Source organism: Gavia stellata, chromosome 18, assembly GCF_030936135.1.
Source record: "Gavia stellata isolate bGavSte3 chromosome 18, bGavSte3.hap2, whole genome shotgun sequence".
NCBI lineage: Eukaryota > Metazoa > Chordata > Aves > Gaviiformes > Gaviidae > Gavia > Gavia stellata.
This window is the reverse complement of record NC_082611.1, coordinates 13,878,157-13,903,650: the sequence shown is the minus strand read 5'-3', so window position 1 is coordinate 13,903,650 and position 25,494 is coordinate 13,878,157. Positions and strand designations below refer to the sequence as shown.

Genomic DNA, 25,494 nt, shown 5'->3' with positions numbered 1-25,494 from the left:
CTACCCCAGCTACATTCCCTTGAGTCTTGAAAACCTCACGAATATAACTATGCATTTGCATCTTCAAAACTGCTTTTCTCTCCATGGCTATTCAAGGACCACTAGCATACGTTCCATTTACTTTCAGCCTTCCCTATCCTTTACTAATTCCTCACCCACAAAAGGCCACAATCAATCCCATTCTTAATAAAGAGAAATAAAACAAGGCAAAAACTCAACGTCTTACAGAGCTAACTTAAATTAATCAGTGCCGCCATTTCTAGGAGTGTTACTAAATTGTACTACATATACACAATATCAAGAGACAACATTATACATCACAGATCAGTAAGTAGTAGTAAAAACATACCACTCGACATAATTCCTGGACATCGTGTTGCATGAAGCTGTCTAAAGTTTCCCACCTTTATAAGACAAATTAATATAAAATTACTACATTATGAAGAAAACTTACAGCTCAAAAGACATTCTTGAACTGCAAAGAAATCACAAAACAAGATATAAAGACTCCGAGATTTAGTACTGGTTGATACACAGGTCTCTTTAGCTCTGTAGCATTTACTTGGCAATAAGAATGGGCAGTGAACTTGTGGGACATTTTGGCAGCCATTCTGCGCCCACCTGCCTTCTCTCTCTGTGGATCCGGGGACAAGGAATGGGAAGGCAGCCGGAGCCAGCCGAAGAGGCCTGGACCAGGCGGCTGTTAGTAGAAAAATTCTTCCAGTCTACAACCTAGTCTCAGTTCACATCAAAAAAAACTCTTAAGAAAAGGCCTAGGAGCAATTCAATATGTCAGAATAGTTTCCGCAGCATGCTTCTAGCTGCCTCTCTTCTGAGGGCCCTTCAGGTGCAGTCAAGTAGCGTTCAGGGATTATGTTGGCACATGAAAGGAAGTAAATGGATTTATAGGAAATGTTAGCTCCTTTGTGCTCATCTAAACAGTTAATCCTGGACACACGGTAACTCCAAGGATGCAAGGAGGCATCCAGCTTCCTGAACTGTCCATGTGCAAACACACTCATGTGAAAGGAGGGGGGAGAGCAACAGCCTCTAAACGCCTCACAGCCAAGGTGGCACACTGCAACAAGGGTATTCAGCACTACTGCCTCAAATAAAAAAGCAGCATAAAGCCGTTTTAGTTTCAGCATGAAATACTTTCTCCTATGAACTCTTTAACTTAAACTCAATAATGCTTTTTAAATTCTACATCTCTGACAACTCTTTTTACAACAGTCATCACTCCCAACCACATGAAATAAGCTATATTTACTGTAGGCTTTAGCCTCAGCATGAGGTTCAACCCCGGCCCTTAAAGCCACAAGCACTGGGGTGATCAGGAGCAATACTAACTTTATCTTCCCCTCCCACTCTCTTCTCCGTGACTCACCACCACTGTCACACGGCAGCAGGCTACTCCCAAAAGTGTGCCAAAACAACTGTGCGGGGGTCCACACTTAAACAAGCTGAATTAAGTGACCTGTTGGGTAATTAAGAATGGGAAATAACCTCCTGACTCCCTAGGCTTTAAACACCAGCCAGCTTAAAGGACAAAATCAAAGAAGGTTACATGCTAATATTAGGGCTCCTTCAGACAATGGCATCACTTTCTACTGAAAGAAGCCAAACTTAGAAACTCACAATACCCAGTAAAAAGTTACACTCTACACACCATATAGGTAGGTTTCACAAGGTCAGAAATCCCTCTCCGATTCAATTGGGGGAAAAGACCAAATCTTCAAACGTATTCAAAAATTCCTTCCCAAGAATGAAGGCAGGCATGAACACATTTTTAAAACCTTGCTCTCAGATACAAAAGTTAAGCATCTGCAACACCCTCGGGAAAGATCTCTTCATGCTACTAACGATGACACAGTTGGGCTCTTAACTCAAGATGAAATATTTACGATCTCAGCAAGTCCTTCCAGTGTAACAGGACAGCAGCAGTGCTGATAAACTAAATATACAGTGTGCTAGTCGGAAGAGGATACAACCAGATAAACATACAACACTGAGGCTATTGATCTCATTTTAAAATTCCCCCAAAAGGTGAAAAGGAAAGGTTACAAAGATGCAAGGTTACAAAGAGTCTTATAAGGACTGAGCACTACTACAAGCTTTAGCAGAAGATGTGGGATCAGAGACCTCACAAATGTGATGAGCACTAGGACAGCTATGTGAAAAAGGTGATAAAAACTTCCTAATCTGTTTTTAAATTTAAAATGCTTGTCAATATTACTACAGAAGACTAGTCTACAAATACAGTGCAACCAAGTAATGTGAAATACAATCATTTAGAACAATTTTTGATAAAAACCTACTCCATGCTTACATGACACACAAAAAGGCTTGTAAAGGTTATGCTAATCTTAATCTTCTGCCCTAAAACTTGTGCTCAACTGAAACATCAAGCTAGTAAAAAAAAAAAATAAATATCAACAACCTCAATGCAGCTATATCGTATAATTCTATGTCTAGATACTCCAGATTTAAAATTGCACCCTAACACCATCCACAAGAAGTACCACCAGACTGGAAAAAATACCAGGCAGCAAACTGGATACTGGGCAAAAACTAAAATAAATAAAAAGCAAGCCTTTTTGTAGATGTTTTATGGAGAAGAAGAGGGTGCTAGAATGAGGAAGATGCAAAGAATTACTTTGTGTATGTGCTGACACCTTTACTTCATGCAACAGATACTCCTCTTAAGCTTTAAATCACGAGAACAGAACACAGCATTAAATACTTCTAAATTGTGCACAGGCAAAAACATGTGCATCTTTGATATGTCATAAGAAAATGTTACAACAGTCATCAATGCAGAACTAACAATAGGAAATGCAAATTACTATTTCTCTAAATTTAAAACATATTTTAAAAAAGACATTAACAATACATGAACTGCAATGTTTCAACATCATACTTTGTTCTGAATTTTACTAAGTAACATCACACAATTTTTAGGTAACAGGTAAATTATAAACCTACTACTAACAGTTGTGTTTGACTGTGCACTGCTCCCCTCCCCAAAAATTCTGACTTTTGGATCAGCTGCCTTTAGTACTGACTATAAATAAAAACCTATCCAAGTAAACTAAGAAAAGTTAGCAAATAACATAATGCTGTATTAACACCTCTCTGCACCTCTCTAAAAGTAACCTGATTTAAATAAAACCTTTTTAAAGAAAAGCTTTACAAAGCCTGTAATAGCCCAATAAATAGCCCAAATTTCTGAAACTTACCCAAAAGATTTTGTTAACTTTTTAGTTCCAACTGGTTTGTCACTATGTTGCAGCTCATAAAACACTCTTTGCAATGCTAAAGGAACACTTTTGGATGAATCATCTCCTTCTGTGGGCATCATGTACACAGCCTGAAAAAGCATTTAGTTCAATTAGTATCTAAGGAAAAGTTTATTGCTCATATTGTTTAATGCATTCTTTCCTCTTCACTGACTTCCTTCATATAACTCCATTTAATCATCACTCCAAAAGAGTCTGAAAAAAAATCTTGTACTGTAGTGTCTGGAATCGCTCCTCTTGAAGCACAGTGGTTAGGAAAGATGTGAACAACAGACTCCATTCAGTTATTTTCTCCAAATAGTTCCCTTATTCCACCCTAGAAAAGTAAATGTACTAAAGCATTCAACACTTTCAAACAACTTATCATGCCTGGTATGTCTACGCAATCATCACAGTAGGACCAGGTATACCGATCAATACTATAGGCTTTTGAAAATAACTTCAAGTTTTGTGCTGTAGCTTGGCTATGTGTGAATATCGTCACCTATGGGGTGGGGGGTAGAGGGGGACAGGGAACAACAAAAACAATCACATGAAACCATAAAGGTGAACAAAACCAGAAATGGTCCACATGGAGAAGGATGTCAAAGGAAGCTTTGAGATTCCCCGGATACATTCATTCCTACTTAACACCATTGCTGTCCAGCAAATAAACAGCTTAACAATTCAATTCACTGATTATACTGATCTGGGAAGGACTGAGAACAAATAAATTACACAAATAGACCAAACAGGGATTAGGAGAGTTCAATAGGCACTGAAATGAGATCTACTTTTTGAAAAGTGTGCACCAATATACCTAGGGAAAAGTAACAGCAACGAAAAGGTATTTACAGGGAGATGCTCATTTAGAAAGCATGAGAAGAAAAAGAAAACAGACAAATCTGGAAGGAGATTAGGTAATAACACATGAAAAAATAAAGACTCCAATACTAAGTAGTATATGAGAAAATAACCTGTTAAGAAACAGAAAAATTGCCTGCTGAATTTTTGCCTGTGATAAAACAGCGAGTGATATACATTTCTGCGAGCAAAGCACTGAACTGGACCTCAGTAGTCCTCACTCGGTTTCTGCATCAGCCTAGATTTCAGAGGTGTCCAGCACCTCTAACTTACCATGTACTTCAGTTCCCTATATACAGAGCAAGGTTAGTACTTTTACTACGAAGGTGAATTGTTGGGGGAACACATTCATCGTTATATGAATGGTCAATACAGGGGTGATGGGAACCAGATGAGATGGACATTAGATACAGACAAGGCTGATGCAAGAAGAACAGAAGGGAATGTCAAAAAAAGAAAGGAAAAAAGAAAAAAGGCAAAATAAGTTCTGAAGAAATTGGCAGGCCAGTTTCCTATTCCAATTTTTAATATCCACAAAATGATTTTTCAGAAGTTCAGAAACATAAACACTTAGAAGAATAATATAGTAAGAAACCATCAGCAGAATAGCTACAGTAGTAAGATGAAATAAAAGAAGCTGTTTTACTGAAATATTGAACAGTTTCATAAAGAAAGCAAATCCCTTATATTCAGACAGAAAAACACTGGTTAATGATGCAACTGTAAAGCAGTATGATAGTTCACATAAGTATCTTTAACTTTCAAAATTTAACAGTAAACAGAGACGATATAAAGCAGAATCACGACTGAACACTAGCAGCCTCCAAATTTTATGTTTCTACTTAGTTGTGAGCTACATCATTAACAGTGGCATTTATGCACCTAAAAGGGAAAACGTGAACGTAAATTAGCTGAAATTTATCATCAAATTTTTGTTGAAGGACAGCCCTTCCTATGTTAGCATAATTTTAAGAACAACAGCCCAGCCCCACCCTAATGGCAACAAAGAATTCTTCCTTTGCTCTGCTTTATTTTCAAAGTTTGCTTAAACTGCTTTTTCAAATTTCATAAATTAAAGAAAACAGCATCTTCAGTTTTATCATCAGCAAGAAGTTTTAACTGTTGAAACTCAATAATCCATCATGCCATTATTTTTGCCAATCCATTAGGCTAACTACCTGGCTAACCTGGAAAAATTAAGAGAACAAAAAGTAGTATTTTCTCATGCAGTTTCATCAGCAACTTTTTTAATGCACTACTTTAAGAGCTTATAGTGGTTTAGTCTGGAAAAGAACTCTGTAGGTTTTGAACTCTGGTCCTGCTCATAGAGGTACCAAGTTCAAAGTTGGATCCAGTTGCTCAGGGTCATATCCAGTTGAGTTCTGAGCATCTCCAGGAATGGAGATCCCACAAGCTTTCCACACATCCCATTGTAAAGCTGGACAACTCTGACTGTGAAAATTTATTTCCTAAGATCAGAACATACAATTTCAAAACAATTCCAATAGGCTAATAAAATTATTTTCAATTGCTTCTCTATTTTCAGTACCCAAATGCAGAATTACAGTTAACCATGCTGATCTGGGAAAACTCCAATTCAAATATGAATAGCTAAAATTATACCTTTGATTTTACAAGCAAAAGGGTTTTTTTGCTTTAAAATATGAACATCAAAATGAGTCAGCATCTTGCAGAGTCAGCTTAACCTCCCCCTGCCCCTGGTTTATGAACCCTTTCATGAGCTGGTCTTCACTGGCTAAAGGTCGAAACAGGAAATATTTGAATGACCAAGTCTCAAGTCTTTCAAATCTTTATAATCAGCCTCTATTCATTGTTTTTAATATCTTGTAACTTTTTTTTTTTAAAGAATTAAAATATAGGAAGTTACTTGCTGTGTTTACAGAAATAGAAATGAAATATGAAAAAATCAAGTAATGAAAAAATACAAATATAGTCAGTGCTGACACATTTTCATAGAACATTTTTCTATAGACTTATAAATAATACATTTTCAAATGCTAAATGTTCTTCATAAGGCACCAAGATGATACTACAACAGGCTAGAAGTCCATCTAGTGGTTTTCGCTAAAGCTACCTCCATTGAAAAGGTATAAATGGGAGTTCAGAATACTTTCAGAATTAATCAAAAACAGATCTTTTGCATTCAGTTCCTATTTGGTTTTATCATATACCATCTGGACAATTAATTCCTTTCCTGTATCTCTCAAGTAATATTAAAATAATAATTTACCATGTATTTATAATGACTACATTCCAGCTGCCATTCAATAAACACACCAGTTTTATTTCTTTTGAAATTCTGAATGTGTTACTACAAACTAAACATTTAACACATAGCCTTTCTCCTTCTGTTTGTGTGTATAAGTATGATTGAAGCCCATTTCTCAAAGCTTAAGTGTTTCTCCAAGCTAAAACAAAGCACTTTTCAAATACGATCCTCTACAAAGCTTTATTTTTATGCCTTACCCTCCCAAACTCTGAAAGCTTGACCTCAAGATCAAGGAGTGAGGCATTTTGATCCATTTGAAAAAAGCAGAATCTCTAATTTAACACCTGAGAAGTTCCCTCAGGAAATGAACACAAAAGAATGACAGGGACATGTATAGGCAACGGATATAAGCAACAGACACAAGAGATATGAGAAAAATTTTAGATATTTACATGGTAAAAGAATGCTACAGATAAGCTTGAACACACTGCTTAAAGTCAAGACAATTACTTGAAGAAAGGAAGAAAATACTGTGCACAAAATTCCAAAGTAAGGTAAAATATATGAAATAAATCGAGGAGACCCAGGTCAGGGAGAAATGTACTGGACCAGTATTTATTATTTTAGCATAGTTATATAAACATTCTGCAGTGTTCTCATGAATTGTAGGGAATTTTTCAAGGGAAGTGGCAAAGAATTTTAAGATGGACTGGATGCAGCTGCAAGTACTGACTGGCTGGAGGCACTGATGACAGACACAGGAAGACTGACGTGATGTGGTCCAAGATCAAACCTGGACCTATTTGGGAAGTTACCACCATCCCTTGCCTGGGTAGACTATTTAAGCATGCATTTATCACAAACAGACAAAGAAGATAACACTCTGAAGAGAAAGTTCCTTTGCTTTATTCCCTACCACTGAAGCCACCTGGTTGCTAATAAAAGGAGGTCTCATTTCAAATACCCAAGAACCTTCCATCTGTTGTCTGGAAACAGAGCAAAGAAGAAAGGATCTCTCCATCAATCCTCACCCACGCTTCAAGAGAGTCTGACTTTCCATAGGTACGCGCTTGCCTTTACTATTGTTCATTGCTTTCCCAGCTCTACTCTTGACAGCAACTTCTCTGTTAACAAAGCTCTAAATAACAGCAATAGAATTAATTATTTCTTCTAAGTAAGGAGGATTAACAGAAATAATGGAATTGGCGTTAAGCAAACTGAGGATATTAGACATTTTATTTTACTCGGTTTCAAGAGGAACAAGTTTGCTCAAAGTGAAAACAAAAAATATGTTGTAGAAATTAATTTTTTCCAGACAAGACAACTACTGATTCTTCCTTATCTGTAATAATGGCAAGTGAGTATTAAAACTGTCTAAAACTACCGCTGTAGTCTGCCCTGTTTATAGGGGCTCTGAAAACCTGAAGAATGAGCAGGGAATTGGGCATTTCAGCTCATGTCCAGTAACATTTTCATAAAGGAAGCTGTAGTTATCAGCTAGTAAATCAAGCTTTCTCATATGGTCACTATCCAGATATTAACACTGCCTAGAAGCTGATACTTATTTGGGGGCTGGGGGAGAAGTGCAGGGGAATGCCTGAAAAGATTAGTTCAGTTGAAACAAATTTGTAACACCAAAAGAATTTCTTCTTCACAGAACAAGATTACTTCATGGTACGTATTGATTTACTGACTACAAGACAGTCCTGAAAGGAACTACTCAATTGGATTAGATGTAGCTATTATAAAAACACATTTTTCTTTCAAGAGCGATGTGAAGTTGTCCAAAAAAATAAAACACACAAACACTGTGAATGCTGAGCAAAAAGAACAGGCATTGTAATGAATGACAAACTGAATGAGTAAATTATACCTCTTGCAAAAAAGAAACAGGTGCATCACGTAAAACAAATCAAGTATTTATTTCTTGTATATGGCATTGGTAAGATCTCAGTTACAGTCTACAGGAGTTCGATGTGCTATTTTTTGCAACGCTTCAGAGTAAGTAGCACATCGCAAAAGAGAAAAAAGAAATCCCAACTGGGACACTTACAGGCCACAGTGATATAAATGATAAGATGGCAGAACATCCAAGACAGTGAAAAGTAGGTACATTAAGAACGGAAATTTTGCAGAAAAGAAAGCTTAATGGAAATGTAACAACTAGCATACACAAGAGAAGGCAGAAGTCAGAACAGTTCATTTTCACTAAGAGATATACAATAAGCACAGGAATGTGCAGAAGGATGAATTAGGATCAATAGGACACTCCAATAAACTAAATGGTGCCAAGGTACTTTTTTCCCCAAGTATATCCCCTCTTCCAGATGGCCACCTCCAATATCAAGTCAGGATTTATGTTTTCATCCCATTAAGGCTATTGCACTACTTTAAAATGATACATTATCTAGTATATTTCATCTTGGGTTTGGATGAGGTATTTATTAAGTTGATACTTAAAGCAGTTCTTTCTTCCAGCAAAGAAATAACATCTACATTAAATAAAAAAAAAAAAAAAGAATGAAGCAAGTAAAAAATTAAGTTGTTTGAACTACTGAAATGATAACGCTTTCCATCACTACAAAGATGCTTACCCTAACAACAGAAAATTCAAGTGCATAATACAAATTAAAAAGACAAAACAAATGACCTACAAAGGTCATACATGTTTATCTTTTTACACTGTTTATGGGCTCAGGAGTCATAATTAACTTCTCTATTTTAACTATTTCAAGAAAGGAAAATTATTTCTGTCTATCATCTGCAAGATGTAGTCATCTGTTTGTTTTGTTGGGGGTTTTTTGTTTGTTTTTGGTTGTTGTTTTTTTTTTTTTTTAATTCCAACAATTCATAGCAACACTAACACATACGACAGTCTAAGAAACACCCCTTAAGCTCAGATACTCGGTGTGCTTTCACAAAAACCAAGAGCCTATGTTCAACAAACTATAAAAAGGAAGCTTCCTGCACTCAGCCTCAAGTAAGATGTGCATCACCATACAAGTCATAACTTCTCTAAGAGGACAAAGGAGGCAAAAGAAACGGACAGCTCTGTTTTGAAGCATTTATAAATATAGCATACTGGATATTTCAATTAGCAATCTCATTTTCTTTCACATACTAATTACCTTTCGTAGTTGATTTGTGAAAAATAAAGTCTGTAACAAACTGTTCATGTAACAAGTTGCTCCCTGGTTCTTTAAGCCAACATATCCTGTGTGCTTCTTTGAATCCCACCTAGAAAATAGTTAGTAGTTAAAAACAAGATAGCTTTGTATTAACTGTAATAAAGAGTACTTGTTCTAAGGTAGCATTGCTGGTAGATACCAGCTACTCTTCATTATTAAGGTTCATACAACAGGCTAAACTTCACTACTGCCTGCCAGTAACAACAGTCTTTGCAATTAAATGCGCTGTGATTTTGTTAGGGTTTTGGGTTTTTTTTTCTTAAAAAAAAAAGATATTCTATATGGCACAAAAAATATTTACAATGAAAGTGTACTGGAACCCAGAATTGTATTTTTAATGGCAAATCTGCATTTGAGTACAACCAATTTGTTTAAAAGTGACAGGAAGCAGAACGACTCAGATGAGGCAGTTTTAAAACAACTGTAAACCAAGGCTAGTTAGATAGCAGAGCCACTTAACTATGTCTGGAACCCTTATCAGCTGTAAGATCAGAAATGTTGAGGCTAGATTTGCAGAGGTGTTAAATCACAAATCAATTCATACAGAAGTTAAGGTTCCACAACATTATGCTGACTAATGCAAAAGAAAATTTAACCTATACAAAAATCTCTGCGACTAATGAAAAATACTGCCATGTGAGAATTCATCAATTAAAGGTGACAAAGCGAGAATGTCTAACGAGAGCTACACATATTAATAGCACAAAATACTTGAACACATCTCGAGCAACATAAAATAAAATTCTTAATTCTAATATTTTTTAAACAAAGATACTTACGCCACTCCATGTGGAGCATCTGCTTGAACATAGACTTCAAAAGTAACTTTGTCCTCTTCTATAAAGCCTTTTTCAGGATCAGTAACTTCCTGTAAAACAGGAATGACACACGAACATGAAAACTGGATCTTGTAACATGACTGTATCCAGTTAGATGTCATTTATTACTGATAGCTTAGGCTTGGAAATTAATAAACTGAAGAAGAAAAATTGAAGGACACCAGGAAAGCTGTTTTTCAGCTTAATGCACTTGAACTCTTTTTTAATGTCTCAGTACAGGAAACTTGTTCCTGGCTTTTCAGATTTTGCAGTATTTAAATTTTCTGTGGATAATAAGAATCAGTAATCAAAGGCTCTGCTTCTTCTGGACAACACTCCAACCAGATGAAAAATTAAGGGCCCAACCTTTGAAAATGCTTAGAAAGCTATCTCAGTTCAAGATAAGCCTCAGTAGTATTATTAGGGCATTAAATATTTGTACATATATACAAAGAACACATGGAAATGCAAGAAAAACTATGTTGCTTCAGAATGGCATTGACTATGAAAACAAAAAACAAGCATCCAGATATGCAGAAAATAATGAGGGGATATTTAAATCACAATAGAAGTAAAAGCAATCTACAATAATTAAGTACAGAAATTTATAAGAAACTGCAAAAGAATCTTCAGCAGTGACAGAAAAAAAAACCCAACAGCTTGGGAAAAAAACCAACAACTTTTCCATCAGTATCTCAGTATTCAGGAGTGCAAGTTCAAAACCGTTTCTATCTAGTAACAGATTAGTACATGTCCAATTACTTACACTCCAGGCCATGAAGTTGGAAAAGCCCCAGTCATTTTCCTTATGAAAAAACAAGTGACTAATACGACGACTGAATGATTTTTCATCATCCTTGTAGTTTATTATCTTGAGAACTGCTTGTGCATGACAAGACCATGACCTATAAATACAGAATAAACATTTGAAACTCATTCAAAACCAAGCTTTTTATAGTAATTAAAATAACTTTTTTGTTGGGGATTTTTGGTACATTACTTTCACATACAGGAATTATTATTTTTTCTTATTAGATGTTAAGATTTGGTTAATTGTTATTGAGGGCATGGATCCCTGGGGCTTTCTGAAGCCACATTATGAATGTGAAGCTGGAATGGAGATTTTCTAAGGGCAACAGTGTTGTTAAGAAAATACCGTGAGGCAATCACAGGTAACAGTGGTTTAAGAAGCTAACTGCTCTCTAAAGTGAGCTATTTTTAAGCTACTTCAGTGCAGATGGGTAGGCCAACTCAAAGCAGTCTTGGTCTCTCCAGAGCATGATAACTCAGCCTTTGGCTAAGGAAAGGAGGAGACAGTTCTACTCTCCCACCCACCAAATAAACTCCCCAATGCTCTTGTTTTCTCAGCAGCACTGCTTTATGACCATTCCTGTTCAAATTCATCCCACTTGTGCAAGACGATCAGGCTGAATAACAGTTCAGACAAGGTCTTGTCACTCTTTCACGCCGTGGCATTACTGCTTGCTTAGCTCCACCAGCTGCACCTTGGCTGATACTTTTGAAAACTACATTATCTTTTTTCTGTGACTACTTGTGTGTGAACCACTTCTCCTGTGACTACTTAATAAACTTACAACTTTCTTTACCTTCTGCACTGAGCACTCACCTTTTAGATTACAAAAATGATGGAAAAGAGCAACTTACTATTCAGAGTGAACGGTAAGCTGTGTGAGATTTGGGCAAGAATGGAGCTACTCTATGGGAAGGATACCTATGAGGGGTCTGCACTCTACCTGGATAAACTGCAGTAATGACCTAGACATTTGTATTTAAATTTCCCTATTATTACAAATGTGGTCAAAGACAACCAATTTAATCCAAGAACACGTACATGCTCCTATCTCGCTTGATGAGCGCTGAACGCCATTAAAGGAGATGACTACCTTAATATACTGCTCTGCCTCCGTTGCTAGCAGTTACCTGCTCACACACTGTACAGGGCAGGATTTATAGCTCAGCAGGGTTAGAGAAGCTCCAGTAACACTTTTATTTGAAATAAACCCAAAACTTTTCCTACGACAAGAAAACTGTTAGTCAAAGACTTCTCCCCGGCAATCAAACAGAAGTATATCTAAATTTTACTACAAACTTGTAGCTACATACTTCTAGCTCCTCCTAAAAAGAGGATTCCTCTTATGCTTTGGGATTTTAAAAGGTGGGGGGAAAAGAGGACTCAAACCCTTGCAAGAATTCTTTCCTCTTGCAGAAAGCTAGGTAAAATATTTTTTAGATGTTTGTATTTCCTCCAATACAGATTAACTAGTATCAAATGAGGACTTGTACAATAATTAAAAGAGTCTTACGTGGAATCAGATTCAGCATTGCATTGAAGGAAGAATCCTACGCTTTTTTGGTGTGGTCTGTCTGGGTAGAGTCGTGGCATAACCATGATCTTCCATGGCAAATTCCGTACAAAGCAGGGAGGACTGAGAACTGACTCGCTCAATCTGTTGAAGCGTTCCACTGTAAACTGAAATGTTGCTTCTGATCGCCAACTTGTATCTGTAACACACACACAAAATTATTTGAAAAACCTGATGTTTTTCACTCCAAAACGTCATTTTCAAAAATCATGCAATGTGAGCGTGTTTTATGTAGTGGAAGCAACCAAAAATACCCCAAACCCTGAGAGGCACTGAACTCCTTAACAACTCAAGTTTCAATTTGTTCATTTTGAAAAACACCGCAACACCATTCTGGAAAACTGAGCACTGAAAGACACATTCCTTTTGTACACTGTTTTCTTAAATAATTATTTAGCACTAGAATTTGCTACCACTTAAGTTTCTTCTAAAGCAGTGGGTACAACAAGACAGAGACATCAAATGCTTTGCAAAATAAATCACGGTCCACTCTAACTCTTCTATGTTGTGTAGTATCTTCACAGCCCAGTTTAAGTTAGCTGCTTGTATGAAGCAAGATGTGCAAAGGATTTTCACAATCTGCTCAACTGCCCTATTGATACCAAATCACCATTTAGTTGCTCTCTGCTTGCAACAGTATCTTTTCAAAACAGATGAACCCCATGACTGGTTGGTGGGGTTTTTAAAATCTCGTACCAGTTTGCTGAAGAATAGCTGAAGAGTAGGGTCCTGTATTCTTTGTGGTATGTGTGAAAATTTTAGAGCTTTTTAGTGGTCTGAAACAAGTTAAATGAGACACTGTTTTGGTTTGAGGGTGTTTTTTTTTTTTTTTTTAATAGCTTATTTTGACACGCACAATTAAAACTAATTTTGCTTTCTTCCCACATCCCCAGTTCTTCATATACCACAATCTGTTCTGCTTCTGTTGTACACAGCTATAACAGGGTGCTGGAGACTGCGACAGCTTCAGGAAGGCACAAGACTGGGTTCTCTTCATTGTGACGTGCCTCATACTGCGTACAGGGAGGAAAAACCCACAACTTAGCCCAACAATTTTACAGGGCAGGGATGAAGTACAGAGTATGCACAAGACACTCCCCTCCTTTTCTGTGGTAATACCTGTGTAACATGGAAAGATTTGCTACTGGGCGTAAGGAGGTTCCAGCAGCGTACAAGGCGGCAGACAGCACCCATAGTCAGACTGCTCATCTCACACCACCCATTGGTGATGCAGAAGTGAAGCAGATATGTCACACGTGCAGTGATGCCCAAAACCAAAAGCACTGAGGTACAACACCAAGCCAGAAATGGGATCATGAAATTATGTGACAAGGCGCAAAGTATAAAACAGATGTATTATTTCTGTACATGGAAAGCAGTCATTCACTCAGAAAGCTTTGCATGGCACCAGAGACAGTGTTGAATGACTTTTTTAAAAACAGGTGAGCCCTGGTTGCAACCTTACTTAAAAAATGGAACTCTCCTGATTACAACATGCAACAGCGTAAAGATTATACACTTCAATATAGAAAATTAACAAGTTTTGTCCACAACTGCCAGGGAGCTTTGACAGATTTCATTCTTCTTCCCTTGCAAAATGTTTTTTTCAAGCAGTTGTCCTAATTCTGATCTTGATCTTGGCAACACAGTTGATCTTATTTGTGTATGGCCTGACAGCCCTAAGCATTCCCAATTATCTCTTGAAAGTAATAGTACTACAGCAGAAACCAGCTTCCTCTCTCCTCCACACCTGCAATGACCTTCACATTAACCTGTGCTGTTAGGTTCCTCCGTAACAGAAGAGTTCAAAGGATTGTTTTCTTCTCTTTTTCCCCCGACACGTAAGTGTAGCTAACTAGTAGTCTACCACCTACTTAAAAACTGCTCCCTACCCATTTTACCTACTCACTGCCTATTGACAGAGTAGAAATCTGGTCTTCTACGACCAAGAGCCAGGCAGGCTGCAGACAAAGAAGCTGTATTCTCTCAAACTTGATTCGCAGGCAGAATCAAAAAAAATCCGTAACACAGTTAATTTTAAAATCAGTCTTGTATCACGTGTATCTCAAACCAGCTCGAGAACGTCTTCCTATTCACAATCAGTACTTCTGGGCTTAGTCTAAGCTCCTGAAAAATGAGCCGACCAAGTTTGCTTTCTGCCTCCTTTGATGCAGCTTTCAGAGCACTTCAGCACAAGGATGCAGCAGCGCTGCTACAGTGTCAGCTAAAAAAGGCAGCCCACGCAGCATCTGCAGATGCTTCAGAGAAAGTTTGCCTGTATTTCTTGATTTCTTTTCAGGAAAGCCTGTGCATGAGAGCTCACCAGGGAAGGGTAATCTCAGTAAAATATTTGAGCAATCACTAGTAACTAATCCACAAAAATGCAGCCTCATAACAAAGGTCAACCCTAAAATAGAATTTTCTTTAAAAATACAAAACACAACCCCCCCCAAAATAACAACCTTCCTTTCCTTCCAGAAAGCCCGTAGTTTTGGCAAGTGTAATCAATTAAAACATGGATTATATTTTAAAACGAAGTTTAAATAGTAAGAGTGATGACTATTCTGAGCACAGAAATAAATAGAACCTTTTTTCACCATCACAAGGCATGTCCACCAGTTTCCAATAAAAGACTGCAATTGGCAGCAGAATAATTTACCAGTGACTGGCAAGTAAGACTATAAATCCCTGAACTACAAATATGACACATGATCCTGAACACAAGAACAGACCCAGCTGACAATGTTTGGTGAAATTACATGCAACAGATTATATCTGCTACACAGAAAAGATTTTTTCACTGATGAGATGAATGACACATTTAGCACCTTCATACAACAAAGATCCTTCAAATCAGAGATCCAAATACAGAACATGATCCATTTGAAGACTAAAGTACATATTTAAGTGTTTATACCTTTGAGAAAAGCAGATTTCTTTATTCTCTTAGTAAATGTTACTACCTTTAAAGTACATTGAGGTTATTAAAATATTCTGAATCTGAATTATTAATGGAGAAACTGGCTGAATATTCTATGAATATTTTAATAACGATCCAAATACAGCATGCAATACTAGCATATGGCTAAGACTGATGCTTCTGAAAGCCTCCTGGCCTCTGCAATTCTTCACAAAAATGAGACTTCAGTAGGTAATTGCAAAGCTGTGAGTTTATGTTTAGCTAGGGACTGTCTGTTTGAACTTTAACGTCTAAGGGAATTTATTCTACGTGCTGTTTCGAATACTGATGCACTTGCAGACAACATTTGATCAGAACCTTCTTTTTATTTTTTATTTGCAGAAGCTGCTACTCCAGCTCACAAAGCTTGTTTCATTGAGTCATTCTCTGTACAAAGCATAGCACATTCCTTCAGCTGGTTCTTTTTAATTGCTAAGACATCATACATAGCAACAACAGGTTCTAGTCAAACCGCCTGGGAGAATGCAGCCTTATCTGAAAGTCCTGTTGGTGGTCCACTGCTGCCCCCATCACGTGTTCTTCACAATGCCTGTGGTTAGTTGTCTAGCAAAGGGGATGACAGCTGCACTTTTTTCCTATCTTATCAGTCATTTCTTTTTGTGCTAAGAACAACAAAATCACCGCAAAAATTTCTTGAACTTTGAAATTCACCAGAAAGCTGGTTTCCATGATCCAGCTGGAAGCATCAACCTTTTATCCTACTCTTCACCTCTGTAACAGGAACCATTAAACTCATTAAGTTCTTCATTGAAGAAGCATCTGAATTCTCTTCATGCATTCTTTATCAGTTCAGATCGATCCCACTTGCTATGAATAACAGCAATAGAAAACAGAGCATGTTTATCAAAGAGGCCAATATCTCCCTCCATTTTTTCCTATCTTGTGAATCTCCAAGCTGTCCATTATACATGTACACCATGCTGCAAACCAGGACAGCAAGAGAACAAACAGCAAGGGAGCAATTGCACTGATGTATAAATAATGCAACAGCAAGCAACTAATCTGATTTACAAGACTTGGAAAAGAGGCATCATCCACTTACGTGATGCAAGTCTTCAGGAATGTTTTTGCAATTATAACATTTTGCAATAACACTATTTTCTATCTGTGTCAATGCAGAGCTGTAACAGCACCAAGATGTAGCCAGACACTCCTTATTCAAATAGGATAATGAGGAACTATTAGAGTATTGCTTAATAATCACATTTTAACCCTGAAAGATGTCCCACAGCGAGTGGACCAAAGCTCCTGACCATATTAAAAGTCCACAGAGACATGAGTACTACTATAAACACAGAAGATTTCACAAGCCTTTTGCCGAATACCTTCAGATACTTCTCCCTACTGCGACACCTTAATATCCAGTTCTCTGAGACAAGTTGAATATTCAGTAAATGACAGAAACTGTTTTACAGCAGCTTTTCAGTTAAAAAGTCAATGTTATTCTGAATTAAGAGGTGTACATCTGATTACTTGCCATCCTCGATATGGCCTGGGTTTCAACAGCTGCTTATGCAGCTTAAGTCCCTTTTGCTTAATTTATGCAAGTATATACAGACCAACTTCTGAACAAATTTTTGTACTAATTGACCCATGTGTTATATACTGGCTGTATTGATAGCAAACACTATCAGGCTTTCTACCTATAAATATCATTACTGAGAACAGAAGTTCAACAGAGCTGTCCTTGCCAATCGGTGTCAACCCACGTGATCTTCTCTTGCCACCCTCCAAATACCATGGCCCGACAAAGACATTTAACATCTTTTATAACAGGTAACTTGATTTTGATAAAACCAGAATTGCCTATTTCAGTCTCAGCTAGTTACTCTGAGCAAGAAATCAAAGCCCTCTGAATAAGATCAGGCAATCAGACCTCATTTTTACTTTATTGTGAGAATCTGATCATAGGAACGTTTATCTTTGCCAATGATACGGAGGCAATTCAACCACGAGATGCTTTTGTCCTGAATTTAAACCATATTCTCTTCATGGAACATCACTATTTTCTATCAGTATTCTATTATATGTTCCACGAATATATGAAAGTAAGCACTTTTTTGACCTTTAACCTCAAACTCTGGCTTTTCTCAAACAAAAATCACTCAACATTTTGTACAAACCTAAATAAATGATTAAGGCTAGCCCTGAATGTACTCTCACAAGACAGCATGAAATAAGGAATCAGAGGGGAACAAATCCCACTCATATTGTCTCCCTTCTCACAATTCAATTTTATTTAGTTGTTCAAAATAAGAGCAGTCCCCCCTATAGCCTTCTCCTAAGAAAAGAAATATCATTGTACATTTTCCTCACTAAACGTAATAACAGACTTAAGTGAATTACAAACTCATTATCTTTCTTTAAATAAGCCCAGACACATCTACTTAAATATTATTTGATCTGCTGTAACAGAAAAAAACGTACACCCTTAGTTCGTTTAACAGACCAATGAAAAGATTTCAAAAACACATATCCCCTTTAACTAACAGGACATCAATACATACTTCTTTCTTTGCATTTGCAAAAAAAAGGGCATCAGAGTTGGGGGGCAGGGAGGGAATGTTCCTCAACAGGCTATTTACCACTGACTTACCACAGAATGACAAAAACTGATCAGAGCTGCCACCTGACAACAGAGTAGGACAGATAAGGATTCTAAATGTCCTGAAGGAACTGCGTAACTAACAAAATTACTATTCAGCAAAGCACTAGCTGCAGTACATTTAAAGGACATATCACAAAATATAACAATGGACAGTATCACTTTCAGCAATTTTTAACTGAGTACCCAGAAAGAGTAAGAGAAAAATATCCCAAGCCCTCAGATGCCTAATCCTATTACACAGCTATAATAAAAGGATGCCTATACAGAAAACCAGCAGTTATAACTACAGAGGGTTTCATTTTCTTAATGAGCTGCAGTTCAGAGGACACAGATGAGACATGGACCATTTTGTCCTCAAAAATCATAAAAATAAAGAGGCCAAAGCACATGTTTTTATCAAGTGTTTACTTACCATCTTCCATGTCTTCTTCAGTGTTGTTATGTCCATCAGCCATTGCTACATTCCCATTAATGACAGGATTTTGAGTAATTCTGGGAGGATCATCTGTATCTCCAGCTAACACAGAAAAAAAAAAATTAATCAGCTATATTAACATTTCTGTCTCTAGTAGTGCTTACATGGCACACTTTTGTGCGAAACAGTTTCTATTTAAATTATAGCGCAACAATTGTACTGGTATGTGTCTAACTGTAAAATTCCTCATATAGATTAATACTTATGGATGAAGCAAGAAGTCCAAATTAATGCAGGGTACAAATACAATGAACATTAATTTATTCTTAAGTTTCTAAATGGTCTTACAGTTGGCATCTCATAATCAGGTCTCATTAAATGAAAACGAACTTTTAAATTACTTTTTTTGGCGTTCCACATTTTTATATAGATAAAAGTTTCTAATAGCAGACTTTCTAAATTAACAATTTACTTTAAGACTTCTTCAGTGTTACTGCTTTTTAAGAAAAACCTAAACATTTAATCAAATGTAACTTGGGAAAAAATTGGAAAGAAAATCCTTTACCATCTCAGGAACATTTTAGAGGTAACATTTTCCGGTTTCTAGCCATCACTGCTATTAAGTTTTGCTACAGTAACTGTTTAAAACATACATAAACACCACTAACACAAGAGATACGAAACAACTCCATGAACTAAACCCCCACTATTTTAAAGATGCATTGCTTTGACTGAACAAGCATCTTCCTGATTTATCCAACAACTGAAGTCCTCCTTCCACCGCTTGCGCATCAAAAGCTGATGGATCATTTCAGCATGATTACAGGGAAGTGGATATATTCTTGAATAAACTGGTTTTCACTATTAAACCGTAAAACCTATAACCCTTGCAACCATCTCGAGGACAAGCACTACTTAAAAGACACTCTTTAAAGTGTCTGATAAGTTTCTCTTTGATACACCAGTCCTGCCATCAACTTGTATATTCTACTACACCACAAAACCCCCAAAGTCACTGGTTTCTGTAACTAAGAAAAGCTACACACAAGTTACTGACCGCGTGGGCAGCGAGGGACGTGGGTAACCTGTCCTACAGGACGGAAACGGCCCCCGAGGGGACCAGCAGGAGCTCAGCCCCGGCGCTCCCCGGCAGCGCCCCAGCCCGCCCGCGCCCTCTCCCCGTCAGCACCCTGGACAGAGCCGCCCTCGCCCGCAGGCGGGCCGCAGCCGCCCGGGCGGGGCTGAGGAGCCGGACGCCCCACGCGTGTTCGCGCTCCCCACCTGCACGCGTGGCGGTTAGGGATGCCTGGCTGTTTGCAAGAACGGCCGAGTGGAACCCACTAGCCTAGATGCTCGTCTCCTATCCGAATGCAGCTGAATGTCTCCTATACAAGACGGACAAACGCCTGCGACGAGAAGTAGAATCACGGCGTGACAGCCGCTGGAGTCTTTCAAAAGCCAAGGAACTAAGGCCAAAGCTTCGGTAAGCCACGTGAGAAGTGAAGTAGGCTGTCACCAGTTGCTTCACAGCCCTCCCTCTCCTCACAGCCATGCTGAGCTGTGCACAACATGCTTTTGCAGCCTCATTCCAATTCACAGTACACAAGAAAAGACACTTTCACAACCAGCATTCCTATTCTGATTGTTTACTCTTCTAGTAAATCCACAGAACTAATAACCTCTGCCCTGAGCCCAAACAGAAACAGATCAGGTTAGAGACTTACTTCGGGATTAGGGTTACAAAAGATCATAAACTTAACACTCAAACACGGCTTTCAGAAGCTTACTAGGATGCAGCAAATCTCACTGAGGCACAAGGGACATGTGTATGCTGAAACACACAGTATGCAGCACCCACAATAAAGAGTGCACCTTTCTCATCATTAGTACGGAAGCAAAATTAAGTATGATTTCAAGCTTTGATTTTATTAGAAAAAGGTTTGAAGAAGATTGGCTCCTGAGCAATACAGCTGCAGAAGCCCCCACTAGCAGCCATCGGTACTGGCAATGCTGCAGCGCAGTAGAACAGCAAGTTAAAATAAACACAACTTAATTACAGCAAAATTAAGGGGGGGAACAGGTTTGAACTGCTGCAACTCAAGAACAGGAAGACTGACGAAAAGAAGAGTAAGAAGGAAAGATGACTAAGTTTATTGTTCTTTTTTTTTTTCATCTTTTAACAACAGCACGGTGAGAGTCTAACAAGGAAGCTGTCCTCTGGGTCACTTCTATCTGGAAGCATACAGCATGCCTACAGCAATGCAACAATTGCTTACTGTAAATTAATACTAGGATTTTTTTATTATTTTTATTTTTAAAGTTATCATCAAGACAACTTAGTATCTAGAAACAAACTGAAGCAAACACCTGAGGAAAATAGTTCTTCACTAAAAGCTCATCCAAAATATTCTTTTAACAGAGGATTTAAATGTTGACACCATATTTTATGGGGAAAGAACTGTCCTTTACCAAGAAAATAAAGAGCCTTCTATGAGATACTGCTCTACATTCCTCAAAAGTATGAATGGTTAGCAGACAGGAGGGAGAAAATGCAGAAGAGATCATAGCAAAAGCAATCAACTTAAAAGATAAACAGAGGCGGCTTCTGAGAGATACTATTCAGTGATAAGATAAACTGAACCATGATGTATGCCACTGCTGCTTTTTCTGACATATATTGACACACATGTTGTGACACAGCTTTCAGATATGGAACCCAGATAACACTAGTGAATGTTTTTGGCTTCTGTGAATAAAGGAAATTTTTAACTTCTAATAAAATTGAACTATCACAGTAAATACTTTGCACGAACAGAACACAGTCCTTTTTCAACAGATTTACTAGCAAGCAATATGACAAAATTTATTTTCAACTACAGCACTGAAAACTAGTAATTTATGTCTTCCTCTGTTGTCCTTAAGAGCTCATAGGAAAGAATTGTCAAATCATACCAAGACTGAATTAAGAAACACATTTTCCTTCGCCTCAAGCAGAACGATGCCAAAGACTTATTCAAATTATACAATAAGGATTAAGAAAAAGAAAAAATACCTGTCCACACTGGCCAGGAAAACCTTCCTACCAAACATACTACTTAATACACTGCTGTCTTTAATGCAGCTTAAACCACAGTGTGTCAACATCACCCCAGTCATGTCATCTGTCAGTTCCTAGACCAGAATACCCAGTTTTAATCGTATCCCTAGAATAAGTTAAAGATGCAGTCTATTAATCAACCAAAAGTTAACATAAACCACATAAATTAGGAAAGTATTACAACAAAGCATGAAGGGACCTTATGAATAAGGAATGTTTTTAACTCTTTAAATACAGTACTGCAAAATATTAAGTAAATATAGCTTTCAATACCAGAATTTTAGACTGTCAGACTGTTTGGTGAAGAGCGCTTAAGTTGTTTTCTACCTCCCCAAAATGTAACACACACAACTTTGCAGATATTCTTTCATTACAAAAAGGAATGCAAGGCAACACAAAGAATAGCGATGACCATTTCTTCTGAAACATTTAAGGTCATATACAGTTTTCTATCTACCCATGCCACTGCATTACAAACAAACAATACAGCTTGAAGCGTTTAAAGGGGGGGCTCCGCAGTTTGGAGGTTAAGACACCTTCCAAGAAGAGGCATTTCAGATATTAGTGAGTTTGAGCAAAACAAGAGCTTTCACTTATTTACTGAAAGATCATGTGTGCTGAAATGAAATCAAGTCTAAAAATTGACGTATGCAACTGGAAAGAAACTGGAGCATGACAATATAGTTTGGGATGTTAGTAAGGAGTGTCAGTCCCCTTACACAGACAAATTACTGGATCATATATGACTCTGCAGATACACTCTTCTCATCGCTCATTAACTAAGTTTGTCACTGAAGTGTTGAGATGAAAGCCTGAAAGCAAAATGGTTATTGCAACTGATGCTGGGGGGGAGGGGGCGGGAAGAGATTAAATTCTCTGAAACTACAATCTTGCCACGGGATACCAGATCTTACAGGAAGTATTAAAAAAACCCCTCCTTGTTATGGACTATGACCTCAACATTATCATACTGAAATACTCACAGTGTTAAGTAATCAGAACAAAAATAGCACCAATTATTAAAAAAACTGTACTCAAAAAAAGCTGTTCAGATGGATTCAGCTGGTTTAATAAGATGAACTCAATGTCACTGAAAGATATATTGCTCTATTGTTCTACTGTTCACAATAATTCAAATCTACTGAGAAGGAATCTCAAAGTTTGCTATTTTTTTTCCTATTAATGAGAAAGCAGAAAAGATTTTGTCAAGATCAAGTGGCTTTTGGCACAACATAAGTCCCGTTATAAGACAGGAGTACTGCAGAATTTCATGTCTCTCCAAGATGCAGGATACGTTGCTCAGCAGTAAACACGTGCTTGCAGTCACATGTGGACAAAAGCTACAGAATAACTCCACTATCACAGCAAATAAATTACGGCAGAATACTGCTACTACTTTAACAATGGTGACAGCGAGCTACTAACTTCATCGGTTTCAGTCATGAATCATATCACACCAAGTGTTCAAATTTTGAAAGATTATAGATAATGTTCGTCATTAGCTTTTGGATCTGGCGGCCACAGAGGAGAAACTGAAGCAGCCTCCCCTAGCAGGTTATGAAACATTTCTGTTTCCTTTTGAGGTTAAGGAGACCACAATGGAGGAGTAATAGTGACAGTAAAAACATGCTTACAATTGTCACCTACAACCGCCTCATGATGGAAATCACTAGTACTGAGGACTTTTACATGTCACTACAGACGGTTTGCATAGACCTCCATGCAGAACCGCCACAGCTACCCCAGGACGAGGGAGTTGCACTAACGGTACCATTAGCAGGCCGAAGAGAAGTCAGACAGTCATTCACTGCTGGCAGCAGCTTGAAGACTTTGACGAACCAAACTTCATATCCAGGGTCCTGCCTTTAGTGGGGGAGAAGCAGAAAACACACGACTTTCTCCTCTGCTGCTGGACTAACTGGACGTTCCAGAATCAAAGTCTTCATGAAAGTTTTTAAAGGGCCTTTTGATACTTTTTTAATTTTTTAAAAGATAAATAGACCAGTATGTGCAGGTATGATAAATGGGGGCAGGAGGGCACCACAGGGGAGTGTGAATTCCAGTGGATGAGTGAAGCTGCAGTAAACATTAAGAAAAGGGACTTACTGAGCAAAAATATAAGGTAGTAGGAAATAAGAATAAACTCAGGCAATGTAAATCTCATTGAAAAATGAGCAAAGTCAGTCTTGTAGCAGCCAAATTACATCAACGTCAAAGGATATCAATTGCATGCAGAATACGCAGTCCAGGCCCAGCTTTGCACCTTAGTGTCAGAACTCGCTGGACCACATGAAAGCAGAGGAACCTGCAAGGACCCCCTGGGGCAGGCCCTGCTGAGATGCTGGTCCTCAGCGTTCACTACGTAATTCCTCTTCAATTATGGAACATACTATAATCTCTTCTTAAGAGTTTAAAAATAAATATTTTTAAATACATCAGTATTTTAAATATATCAAATAAACCTTTAAGAGTTTACTCCTTCGGTGCATAACTCAGAATGCCAGTCTCACACAGATAATACCACACAAGTAAAAAAAAAAAGGAAGAAAAATAATTTTTTAAAAAAATCACCATTGCTAGAAATTATAATGAAAAAAACATTCAGTGATTTCAAGTGCTGTATTAAATATCACCTCTTTTACCACAAAATTGACCTTTGCTATTGTAATGATTGGGCAGCATATCAAAATACATAATTGAAAAATTCCTAAAGCAAGCAGCAAGTGCAGCGCCTTCTGAAGCGGTTACTGAACTATGGTGGTGCGAAGAGGACACTGATGAGAAAACCTTAAAGCAAGAATATTAATTCTTGAAAGCAAACAGGAAACTTAGAATAATGCGAAGAAGATGAAGAATAAATACCTGCCTTTAACTGGAAAAAAACAATACGAACAGGTTACTTCACAACTCTCTGTAGCAAAGACTCCCCAAAGCATGCCTGTAAGTGGTCTGCAGGTAGTCTATTTAACCAGTGGAACCGTTTTCTATGTGACTACACAAACAGCTCAGAAAAAAAACCTGTGAGCTCCAGCAACTTGCTTCTCCAGAAGTCTGGAAACCATTGCTACGAAAGCCAGATTCATAGGCATTACTCCCAGGAGGCAGGGTTTAAAAAACCAACCCAAAACCAAAACAACCACACACACCAGAATTAGCCAAACAAGTTCCCAGCTCTATGATCTGAATGAAATTAACTTACAATAATCAGTCTTTAAACAACTAGAGGTGTTCAAAGCAAAAATTTCCTCTCACTTGCTCTGGAAGAACTCAGCCTTTCAAAAGTAAAAGAAAATATTTGGCCTCTAATCCCTACCTGCAGTTAGAATACAAATGCCACTTACTGCACAAAAGGACTCAGGAGAAAAGGAATTAAATGAAAAGTGTTCTACACAGTTTCGTTTTTTCAAGACAGTCCTAGGTTGCTGTAATGAAAATGTGAAGAGGTATCAACCAATCTCGGTAGTGTGGCTGCCTTACAAAAGGCATCCAAAAATAAAGCAATCCACCTAAAACATTTTTAAAGGATGAAACAGTAACAGAGATTAATTTGGCCAGTAGAATGGGAGGAGGGGAAAGGCAAGTACATAAATCCCCGAGATCCTAAGGACTGATCTCAAGGTGTGGATAACTGC

General features: G+C 37.8%; 1 protein-coding gene across 2 annotated transcripts in view; it reads right to left on the bottom strand.

Moving 5' to 3' along the window:
* Nucleotides 1-25,494, bottom strand: part of USP7 (ubiquitin specific peptidase 7) — a 73,856-nt gene that overhangs the window by 23,667 nt on the left and 24,695 nt on the right. The window contains exons 1-8 of one of the 2 annotated variants that reach the window (XM_009807400.2): nt 19,343-19,376; nt 18,763-18,867; nt 12,703-12,901; nt 11,145-11,283; nt 10,340-10,428; nt 9,501-9,609; nt 3,240-3,370; nt 350-404 (exon numbers count right to left, since the gene is read on the bottom strand). In XM_009807400.2, coding sequence (XP_009805702.1) covers nt 350-404; nt 3,240-3,370; nt 9,501-9,609; nt 10,340-10,428; nt 11,145-11,283; nt 12,703-12,901; nt 18,763-18,867; nt 19,343-19,376 — 861 coding nt within the window. Of the gene's footprint in view, nt 1-349; nt 405-3,239; nt 3,371-9,500; nt 9,610-10,339; nt 10,429-11,144; nt 11,284-12,702; nt 12,902-18,762; nt 18,868-19,342; nt 19,377-25,494 lie in introns of those variants that run through there. The other variant, XM_059826175.1, reaches the window with a different exon arrangement.